Source organism: Drosophila bipectinata, chromosome 3R (genome assembly GCF_030179905.1).
Source record: "Drosophila bipectinata strain 14024-0381.07 chromosome 3R, DbipHiC1v2, whole genome shotgun sequence".
NCBI lineage: Eukaryota > Metazoa > Arthropoda > Insecta > Diptera > Drosophilidae > Drosophila > Drosophila bipectinata.
In genome coordinates this window covers 14,748,951-14,758,972 of record NC_091739.1, presented here as the reverse complement: position 1 = coordinate 14,758,972, position 10,022 = coordinate 14,748,951, and the positions used below count along the sequence as shown (strand labels likewise).

At 49.7% G+C, this 10,022-nt stretch overlaps 3 protein-coding genes across 6 annotated transcripts; 2 read left to right on the top strand and 1 right to left on the bottom strand.

Annotated features, from left to right (window-relative positions):
- Positions 1-62: 62 nt before the first annotated feature.
- Mettl3 (methyltransferase like 3) lies at positions 63-2,167 on the top strand. Its single transcript, XM_017247683.3, has 3 exons — positions 63-293; positions 357-650; positions 709-2,167. The coding sequence occupies exons 1-3, from the start codon at positions 155-157 to the stop codon at positions 2,088-2,090; spliced, it is 1,815 nt and encodes a 604-aa protein (XP_017103172.1). The 5' UTR covers positions 63-154; the 3' UTR covers positions 2,091-2,167.
- A 79-nt stretch (positions 2,168-2,246) lies between these two features.
- Positions 2,247-5,683, bottom strand: Miro (mitochondrial Rho GTPase). 3 transcript variants are annotated; one of them, XM_017247454.3, is made up of 4 exons: positions 4,806-5,683; positions 3,467-4,671; positions 3,166-3,204; positions 2,247-2,900 (listed from the first exon to the last, which is right to left on the bottom strand). In XM_017247454.3, the coding sequence occupies exons 1-4, from the start codon at positions 5,436-5,438 to the stop codon at positions 2,765-2,767; spliced, it is 2,013 nt and encodes a 670-aa protein (XP_017102943.2). In that variant the 5' UTR covers positions 5,439-5,683; the 3' UTR covers positions 2,247-2,764. The 3 variants fall into 3 exon arrangements, with proteins under 3 accessions (XP_017102943.2, XP_017102942.2, XP_017102944.2); XM_017247453.3 differs by having other exon boundaries at positions 3,142-3,204; positions 4,806-5,682; XM_017247455.3 differs by lacking the exon at positions 3,166-3,204.
- A 123-nt stretch (positions 5,684-5,806) lies between these two features.
- spas (spastin) lies at positions 5,807-9,837 on the top strand. Of its 2 annotated transcripts, XM_017247451.3 has the most exons (6): positions 5,808-6,896; positions 7,070-7,240; positions 7,409-7,615; positions 7,812-7,978; positions 8,036-8,294; positions 8,349-9,837. In XM_017247451.3, the coding sequence occupies exons 1-6, from the start codon at positions 6,131-6,133 to the stop codon at positions 9,092-9,094; spliced, it is 2,316 nt and encodes a 771-aa protein (XP_017102940.2). In that variant the 5' UTR covers positions 5,808-6,130; the 3' UTR covers positions 9,095-9,837. The 2 variants fall into 2 exon arrangements, with proteins under 2 accessions (XP_017102941.2, XP_017102940.2); XM_017247452.3 differs by lacking the exon at positions 7,409-7,615 and having other exon boundaries at positions 5,807-6,896.
- The last annotated feature ends 185 nt before the right edge of the window (positions 9,838-10,022 follow it).

Here is a 10,022-nt window from a genome sequence, read left to right as displayed (position 1 = left end):
TAGCCATTTTCGAATAAAAAAAATACTAAATAATACTGCCAGCTGAAATTTCAAATTGGTATTAAAGTTGGATGGTCTGGCAGCACCGTTGTAAATAAAAAAAAAAGTTGAATATAAATTGTTTACAATCTGCCGGTGGCAATTTAATTGAGAAATGGCAGATGCTTGGGACATAAAATCGCTCAAGTCGAAGCGGAATACTCTCCGCGAAAAGCTGGAGAAGCGCAAGAAGGAGCGCATCGAGATCCTGTCGGACATCCAAGAGGATCAAGCCAACCCCAAGAAGGAACTGGGTAAGAATCCACCAGGGCAACAAGTATTCTAGCTTCTGACCCTTTCCATCATTAAATTTCCAGTGGAGGCCGACCTTGAAATACAGAAGGAGGTTCTACTGACACTCAGCTCATGTTCGCTGGCCCTGCCTATCGTGTCCACACAGGTGGTGGAAAAGATACCCGGGAGCAGCTTGGAAATGGTCAACTTTATACTGGGAAAACTGGCCAACCAGGGCGCAATTGTAATTCGGAATGTCACCATTGGCACAGAGACCGGCTGTGAAATCATATCAGTGCAGCCCAAGGAGCTAAAGGAGATCCTGGAAGACACCAATGACACCTGCCAGCAACGGGAGGAGGAGGCCAAGCGTAAAGGTTGATATACTACTGGGAGTATTATCTACTTTTCAATAATCCTAATATCCAATATCAGCATCTGACGTAACTGAGGTTGAGGAAGACGAGGAGCCCCAGGAGAAAACCATAAAACTGGATACGAGTGCTCCTCGCAAAGAGTCGACCAGCCTCGATGCTCCCGATGACATTATGATGCTGCTCTCCATGCCATCTACGCGCGAGAAGCAAAGCAAGCAGGTGGGCGAAGAAATCCTGGAGCTGCTGACCAAGCCCACAGCCAAGGAGAGGTCCGTGGCAGAGAAGTTCAAATCCCATGGTGGGGCACAGGTGATGGAATTTTGCTCGCACGGCACCAAAGTGGAATGCCTGAAAGCGCAGCAGGCGACAGCCGAAATGGCTGCCAAAAAGAAACAAGAGCGAAGGGATGAGAAAGTTATAGAGGCTGTCACTACCAAGACGAAGCCCGCGGACTCCGGCGCCGAGGATGGCGAGATCATCTCAGAATCGCTAAACTGTGAGGTCGAGTCCCAAGAGTCTACCGATGGCAGTGACAGTTCCAGCGGCGAAACACCAGACAAGTGCACGAAACTGCACTTCAAGAAGATTATCCAGTCCCACACGGACGAGTCCTTAGGGGATTGCAGTTTCCTGAACACCTGCTTTCACATGGCCACTTGCAAGTACGTCCACTACGAAGTGGACACCCTACCGCACATCAACACCAACAAGCCAACGGATGTGAAGACCAAGCTGAGCCTCAAGCGCAGCGTGGACTCCAGTTGCACACTTTATCCACCGCAGTGGATCCAGTGCGACCTCCGCTTCCTGGATATGACTGTGCTGGGCAAGTTTGCTGTGGTAATGGCTGATCCCCCGTGGGACATTCACATGGAGCTGCCTTATGGCACCATGTCGGACGATGAGATGCGAGCCTTGGGAGTGCCAGCTCTCCAGGACGACGGCCTTATCTTCCTGTGGGTCACTGGACGAGCCATGGAGCTGGGTCGGGATTGCCTCAAGCTTTGGGGCTACGAGCGCGTGGATGAACTTATTTGGGTGAAGACGAACCAATTGCAGCGCATTATCCGCACCGGACGGACGGGTCACTGGCTGAACCACGGCAAAGAGCACTGTCTGGTGGGCATGAAAGGAAATCCCACAAACCTGAACCGCGGCCTCGACTGCGACGTCATCGTGGCGGAGGTGCGGGCCACCTCTCACAAACCGGACGAGATCTACGGCATTATCGAGCGCCTGAGTCCGGGTACACGGAAAATAGAGCTCTTCGGCCGGCCTCACAATATCCAGCCCAACTGGATAACACTGGGTAACCAGTTGGATGGCATCCGACTGGTAGATCCCGAATTGATTACTCAGTTCCAGAAGCGATATCCGGACGGTAACTGCATGTCCCCGGCGGCGGCCAGTGCGGCGGCTATCAACGGAATACAGAAATAGAACAAACATATATATAGACCTCGACAATCCAAAGCCCCATTTAGGCTTGGTTATGGTATGATAAGATAAATTATTATTAAAGCTTTTTACAAACAGAAATTGACTATTTAAGATCGGGCGGTAGCTTAAGTTGTCCAACCAAGGAAACACACACCATTTTGATCCACTATAGTTCGCTTTAAGTAAATCCACATACATAGATCGATTTATTGCTCATACTTTGCGCGTATTTACAGAGTGCGATATATCTACTAGTAGTATATATATGTATTTATATAGAACCGAGTAGGTGTACATACACAAAACTATTATCTATCCACGAATTTTGGTTGTTTCGTTTCGGTTACTTGGTATTGATAGTAACGATAACTTATATGACTTATCAGTGAGTACATGGTTTTAAGGTTAAAGGGTATATACGAATAGAAATGCAACGTACACAATGTGCTTGACTTGACTGTCTTTGAATCCTGTCTGGATGCCCGATTCCTGGGAGTGTATTTACATGTCAGGAATGAGAGCTAAGAACTTGGCGCATGTCCCTCTTTTCATTGTTTTCTTCCGTTTTTTTTTTTTTTTTTGGTAACAATAAATTTTGGATTTACAGTAGCAAGCAAAATAGTAATTAATAAGTTACATGAATTTGCTGAACATTAACGTGTGTGTGTGTGTATTTAGCGGGAGTGGGCCCCGGCGGCGCTGATTGTCTTCAGCACAAAGAAGCCCACCATGGTGGCAGCGGCAACGCCCAATCCGGCCTTCCACCACAGCTTCGGGTCCTCGGTCATCAGGCCAAATTGTCGCAGGTGGCTGCAGGTTTGAACAAAAATCAAGAATTAGTATATCGTTAGAATATTGTTCTAAGATTTGATGCAAAAACAAAGAGTATAAACTACAGAATGGAGTCTCGCACACCACACGTTAATCAAGCACATATAAGCGGAGGGGAGTCTGTATGTACATCTCTTGTAGCTTGTACGACACATCATCAGATGAGACAAATAGAGAGCTGACATTAGTAACGAGTTCAGTATGAATGGTTAACACTTACGCCGATTCCCACAGCTGTACCAACCTGTGCTTGTAGAACAGGATCCAGGCGGCCTGGAAGCGCCTGCAGTCCACCAAGTCCACAGGTCCACGAAGCCATCGACGTGCACAAACATCAAACAACACAGAAAATACAGACACCAACCAAAACACAAAGGAGGGGGAAGGAAGAGAAGATAAGAATTAAGTAGCCATTAATCCAAAATGTGTCCCAAATGTTAGATGAATTCTAAAACTACTCGATGGTGAAATGTTATTATGCCACCATTTCACCATCTCGGTTAGTTTCCCACCAGGATTAAAGCCCAATCCAAAACAGTACTCACGGAAAGGCGGCCATGGTGGCCAGTTTTGTGTACAGTTCCTTCTTGTTGGTTTTCAGACTGAAGAGGTGTGGTGGCAGTAGCTTGTACTTTTCGCAGAACTCCGACGGCTGCATGAGGTAATCCTGCCGACGCTCGTCCATGTCACACTTGGTGCCCACAATCATCACGGGTATCTTGCTCTCGGCGTAATACTTGATGTAGATGCGAGCCACATACTCGAAGGAGCGCGGGTTGGAGGAGTCGTACACCAGACACGCCACATCGCAATTGACTTCCTGCGGCTGCAGCGGATCAAGGGCATGTCGCACATCGATGTCGCGCAAGATGAGGTGCTTCTCTTGGCCATACACCTGCACAGAGTTGATGCAGTGGACCACATTCGTTTTGAACTCCTTGCCGATGAGCTTGCTCATATCGTCCACCAAGAACCCACGACAGAGACCGGTCTTTCCAGAACCCTTCGGACCGATCACGTGACATTTGTAGACCGAACGACTGCTCTGCCGTTTGGCCAAGTCAATGCGACGTTCGCGGGTGACATGGATAGCTGCCAACTGGCTGTCGTTTTCATGGACGTTGAAACCGAGGTACGCCAGGTACTCCATGGTCTTAACCACGTCAATCAGCGTCATGAGTGTCCAGCGACAAAGCCAGCCATGCAACGTCACCCAGCCGGTGGTCTCGTTTATGGGGCACGACTTGCGAATATCGGTCGAGTAGGACCATGGTGACGATGGGCACGTGCTAAATAGCATCTTGTGCTCGTCGGGGGACAGAGCCCCGTCTCCATCCCGATCGTAGCGCTCGAAAACGGCAATGAGGAATTGCTGTCCGCGATGCGAAAGCTCTGTGCTGCTGCCGGGCGGGATCTTCAACGGGGGCCTCAGATACTCCTGGCACATGTCCAATTGGTCGTTGTAGCCAAATCGCCGCAGCACTGCCCAGGTGGTCTCGTTCCTTCCGCGCTGGATGAACAGACAGTGCAGGAAGAGGAACCCCTTCAAGGTGACCGCGTCTTGGTAGATACCATCCGGCACGTTCTTTTGTATCACGGCTTTAACTTCATCCAAGATCTGGGGCTGTAGCGGCGTGTTGAAGCAGCGCCTCTGGAACAGATTTAGTTCGTAGTCATTCAGCAGATTGTCCCCGTCGATGTCGCAGATTTTGAAGATTCGCACCAGCGATTTCTTGCAGGCGGGCGTCAGCTAAAGTCAAAGGTTAACAAGCATGTTTTAGTACCAAATATTCTCTTTTGTTTTAGCCGCAAAGTAATCGGCTATTATTAGATCTACTATCTGAAATGGGTAGCTGATTGCGACTGAAACAATTCGGTACTTACCTCCTGCTCTTCCATCATATAGAGGGGCGAGGTAGGGTGCAGTACCGCCTTCTGGGCGTAGTAGAACATCTCGGATATGTTGTGGAGTGTCTTTGCCGAGCACTCGACGCAACTCTCGATCTCTGGATAGTCCTCCATGATAGCCAACACACTGTCCATGGTGGAGTACTCGATCATGTCGATCTTATTGCCAACAAGGACGATTGGCTTGCGCAAAGGCTCCCTCTCGCCTCCGGCACCGCCTTCGCCCTCCTCATCCCGCTCCGCGCCATCTGCTTCCGACTCCAGCGAAAGATTGCACTTTTCACGTACCAACGGCAGCCAGTGGGACGTGATTCGGTCCAGAGAGTCGTCGTCGTTCACCGCGTACACAATGCAGACCACATGGGCCTTATTAATCTCCACCCCGAGGGCTTCGTCCGTCTGCTCCAGGGCCGAGTAGTCCACAATGCTAGTGGGCACCTGCTCGGGAGTAACGTTGGCCGGAATGGTGATCTCCTCGGCCCGGGGCGGCACCTCCTCCGGGTACTCCTCACTGACCAACGAGAGAATCAGCGACGTCTTGCCCACCCCGGCGTCACCCACGAGTAGTATTCGCACATTCTTGCGTTGGGACGCCGTGTACTGACCCATTCCGACTGCGTGCCTGCCTCCAGCAACTGGGTTGTGTCTCTCCTTGTTCGATTCGGGCGAGTTTCCTAGATTTTGTTATGCAAAAACGCAAAAAAACAACCGAGGGATGGCGGCGGTGTGACCAGTGTGACAGGAATGTCAAATAGTGTTACAGTACCGTTCGGGGATGGGATGCCAGTCTGGATTTTTTTTAAATTTAATTTTACGGAAATAATTTTTTTCAGCGTTTTGTACTCGAATTCCCTATACATGAAAGTGAAGTACTTGTCCAAGAAACTATTGTAATTAAAACTTGCTATAAATTTTAAAATTTTCAAATATTTTCATCCCACTGTACATCAGCTTTTCCGGCTAGACGGTGTTATCGGTTATCGGTCAGCACTGTTACGGACTCCAGAGCTTAGCTTCGATTTCGTCGTCAGAGAGTTGAAAGGAATCAGAAAGTGACGAGAAAAATCATTAACCGGATCGAATAGCAGAAAAATGAGAGCTTGCGACAACCGCGCAGATTAATTAATAGATTTGTTTATTTGTTTTATGTCGCGTCGATTGCAGCACGTGCCACAGTTGACCGTTTATTTTGAAGAGAGCGAGAAAAGTTCCCTGCGAAAGGGGAGTCCGCGGTGCAAGCTGTGGATTGGTGAGCGGGGGAGCGGGGTGCTGGACGCGCAGACAGCGCGGAATCAATACCGATGGTACGCACCAAAAACCAGTCGTCCTCCTCCAGCGCCAGCAGCAGCACAAAGTCACCCATTAAGTCTGGTTCCGCAGGATCGGGATCAGCTGCTGGCGGAAATTCTGCCAGTGGGAGTCGCCAATCCACGCACCGTTCCTCGAGCGCCTCGAACGTTGCCTCCGCCGCCGCCGCAGCTGTCGCGTCCTCGAACAGGACCCGTACCAGTCCGGGTAGTTCGCCGGATGGCGACGACGATACCACAACCACCGATGACCTGACCCCCACCTCCTCGTGCTCGCCACGCAGTGGCCACCACCACCACGGCCATCCGTACGGGGGCTCGTCTGTGCACAAGCAGAATCTCTACGTCGTATCGTTTCCCATCATATTTCTCTTCAACGTTTTGCGCTCGCTGATATATCAGCTGTTTTGTATTTTTCGCTATTTGTACGGGGCGAGCACAAAGGTGATTTACCGTCCGCACCGCCGCGACTGCAACATCGAGATAGTCGTCCAGAACTCCAAGGACCAGCAGCAGCAGCACCAATCGCAGCCACTCAGCTATCCGCTCGAGCTCAGTGAGGGTGGCAATCCAGAGCAGCAGCTGCCCAGCCAGACACAGCGCTATCGTGCCATTCAGCCGCTGGAAATGGCTTCCAATCGACCGGGAGGCGGCTACTCGCCAGGTCCGGGCGATCCCCTTCTGGCCAAGCAGAAGCATCACCATCGTCGTGCCTTCGAGTACATCTCGAAGGCTTTGAAAATCGACGAGGAGAACGAAGGTATGTTGGGGTGGGAGTACGTTTCGAGCTGGAGTGCTTTATGAGTCATCGCCCAGTCAGCTTTTGTTGTCTGTCGAGTATGAGAATCAATAACCCGGGAGGCGCTCATATTCGGTGGGGATGAGATGCACACTTGCCAGTCTGACACCGGTGCTTCTTTACCCCTTTTTCAGGTCACAAGGAGCTGGCCATCGAGCTGTACAGAAAGGGCATTAAGGAGCTGGAGGATGGCATCGCTGTCGACTGCTGGAGTGGGCGCGGGGATGTGTGGGACCGAGCTCAGCGGCTGCATGACAAAATGCAGACAAATCTTTCGATGGCCCGAGACCGTCTCCATTTCCTTGGTGAGTGCTTGGTCGTCTCCCCTGTTTATCCCTGAATCGTAGTGGAATGGTTTTTGTTTACATTGTTTTTATTTTTATTTTTTTGTTTATTTTATTTTGCACGTTTTGCCCTTCCATTGTTTGTTTTCCTCCTCGGTTTGTCCATTATCCTGCTCATCGAATACCCAGCTCTGCGTGAGGAGGATTTACGAATGCAGCGGCTCTCCTTGAAGGAGAAGCAGCACAAGATGCTACCCCCACAGGCGGATCAAAAAACGACAAAGTCGCGAGAGCCGATGCTGGCCGGGATGACCAATGATCCACTGAAGCCACGGGTGCGCAGCAGTGGCTATGGACCGAAAGCTACGACCAGTGCCCAGGCGGCGGCGAGCGCGGGTAAGTTACCAAGCCACCAGCTAAACGCACTCAACCAAATCCTCACTCGGCAGTGCGATCAGTCGATCCCAATCACCTCTCACTGGGCACTTGATTCTATAATGATTTTTATTTTGCTTTCCTAAATTCTAACAATTAGTTTAAATTGCTTTAGTTTTTTTTTACATTTTCATTAAGGCTATCTTTTCTTTTGAAGCTTCGGGCCGTAAGCTGACGGTTGGAACCAAACGACCCGGAAACCTAGCTGTGGCCAACAAGTCACAGACTCTGCCCCGCAATCTCGGCTCGAAAACATCAGTTGGTGCTGTCCAGCGTCAGCCAGCCAAGACTGCTGCCACGCCTCCTGCCGTTAGGCGCCAATTTGTGAGTGTTCCCCGTATTTTCCACTACCTATTCACTCTAATCTTGAATCTTCCTCAGTCCTCGGGTCGTAATACGCCTCCGTTGCGTTCCCGTACTCCCATCAATAATAATGGTCCGAGTACTAGCGGCAGCGGCGCCAGTACTCCAGTAGTCAGCGTTAAAGGTGTGGAACCGAAGCTGGTGCAGCTCATCCTAGATGAGATCGTCGAAGGTGGAGCCAAGGTAGAGTGGTCGGACATTGCCGGGCAGGAAGTGGCCAAGCAGGCCCTGCAAGAGATGGTTATACTGCCCTCCGTGCGTCCAGAACTCTTTACGGGTATGGTTCTAAAGAGCATACAATGAATAAGAACTTATATGGTTTATTTTAAAGGATTACGCGCTCCGGCAAAGGGTTTATTGTTGTTCGGCCCACCCGGTAACGGAAAGACCTTGCTGGCTCGAGCTGTGGCCACCGAATGTAGCGCCACGTTCCTGAACATCTCAGCCGCTTCTCTGACCAGCAAGTATGTGGGCGATGGCGAAAAGCTGGTGAGAGCCCTCTTTGCGGTGGCGCGTCACATGCAGCCCTCGATTATATTCATCGATGAGGTGGATTCGCTGCTTTCGGAACGGAGTAGTAATGAGCACGAGGCATCGCGCCGCCTGAAGACCGAGTTTTTGGTGGAGTTTGACGGTCTGCCCGGGAATCCGGACGGAGATCGTATCGTGGTGCTGGCCGCCACCAATCGTCCGCAGGAGCTGGACGAGGCCGCCCTGCGTCGGTTTACCAAGCGCGTCTATGTGTCACTGCCCGACGAGCAGACCCGTGAGCTGCTCCTTAGCCGGCTGCTGCAGAAGCAAGGAAGTCCTCTCGACACGGAGGCACTGCGCCGACTTGCCAAGACCACTGACGGCTATTCCGGCTCTGATCTGACAGCCCTGGCCAAAGATGCCGCGCTTGAGCCGATCCGCGAATTGAACGTGGAGCAGGTGAAGTGCCTGGACATTAGTGCGATGCGGGCAATCACGGAGAGCGACTTTCACAGCTCGTTGAAGCGTATCCGACGGTCGGTGGCGCCACAGAGTCTCAACTCGTACGAGAAGTGGTCGCAGGACTATGGTGACATCACAATCTAGTCGGTTTTTCTCTGCCAGAGTGGATCCTCCTGCTCTGCTCCATCTCTCCGCGCAGTGATGTGAGTGACAGTGAATTTTTCCCATTTTGATAACGTGACCGGTGGTTATCCTATTTATCATTTAATGCGTAGACTTAACGTTTCACAATCATTGTTAGATTTTGTAATTGCCAATTATGTAATATTTTGTATGTTTTCATGCGATTTCTGTGTGTTAGTCTACTACTTTCCATGTTGATTTAAGTTTTAACGCCATACTCGAATGGTGCTACATCTGTGTCGGGCAGCTCCATTACTGTTATACTCATTTACCTTAGTGTATTCCTAAGAATTTCAATATCTTTACCATCACATGGAGTTGCTAGAATAGATTCTCTGGCCGTTTTTTAGTTTCTAGTACACTATTTTGAATCATTCCATATATTATGATTTAATCGGCAGGCAGTCCAAAATGTTCACAACTACTTCCATAGTATCCTTGAAACAATAGAGCATTATTTTTGTTGTACATTGAGTGCCCATCCAAAAGCTACATGTAAACTAGCATAAGGATTAGTCCTAAGAATGAATCTATATATACCTAAACACCTACACAAACAGATTACCAGCGCAGAATCAGAATTAAGTTTTATTAGAGGTATATACTATAGCTCTCTCTAACGATAGTCTCTAAATAGTTATTAGTTCCTTTGTTTCAATGTATGTACCTATGCCACAAATACAATCGTCTCCGAATTATCCGTAGATTGTTAGTTAACACTTCCAAAAATGTTGTACCTAGCAGTTGCGTATGGATCTGGTCTTATCGGATCTGTTGTCAGATACACCCATATAAAAAATAAAACCTTTACACACGCCCGTCGCTTATCGCGGTACTTTGGAACCAGCTTCTGCGCAGCTCGCCCACCACCACCCGGAATTTAAGTTCA

Excerpts from the sequence above, each read along its gene's own strand:
- Mettl3 (XM_017247683.3), top strand. The coding sequence starts at position 155 with ATGGCAGATGCTTGGGACATAAAATCGCTCAAGTCGAAGCGGAATACT. Across the intron at positions 294-356 it reads CAACCCCAAGAAGGAACTGG|TGGAGGCCGACCTTGAAATA; the intron begins GTAAGAATCCAC and ends TTAAATTTCCAG. Across the intron at positions 651-708 it reads GGAGGAGGCCAAGCGTAAAG|CATCTGACGTAACTGAGGTT; the intron begins GTTGATATACTA and ends ATCCAATATCAG.
- spas (XM_017247451.3), top strand. The coding sequence starts at position 6,131 with ATGGTACGCACCAAAAACCAGTCGTCCTCCTCCAGCGCCAGCAGCAGC. Across the intron at positions 7,241-7,408 it reads AGACCGTCTCCATTTCCTTG|CTCTGCGTGAGGAGGATTTA; the intron begins GTGAGTGCTTGG and ends TCGAATACCCAG. Across the intron at positions 7,616-7,811 it reads CCAGGCGGCGGCGAGCGCGG|CTTCGGGCCGTAAGCTGACG; the intron begins GTAAGTTACCAA and ends TTTCTTTTGAAG.
- Miro (XM_017247453.3), bottom strand. The coding sequence starts at position 5,438 with ATGGGTCAGTACACGGCGTCCCAACGCAAGAATGTGCGAATACTACTC. Across the intron at positions 4,672-4,805 it reads ATATGATGGAAGAGCAGGAG|CTGACGCCCGCCTGCAAGAA; the intron begins GTAAGTACCGAA and ends CTTTGACTTTAG. Across the intron at positions 3,205-3,466 it reads GCCACCATGGCCGCCTTTCC|GCGCTTCCAGGCCGCCTGGA; the intron begins GTGAGTACTGTT and ends GGTGGACTGCAG.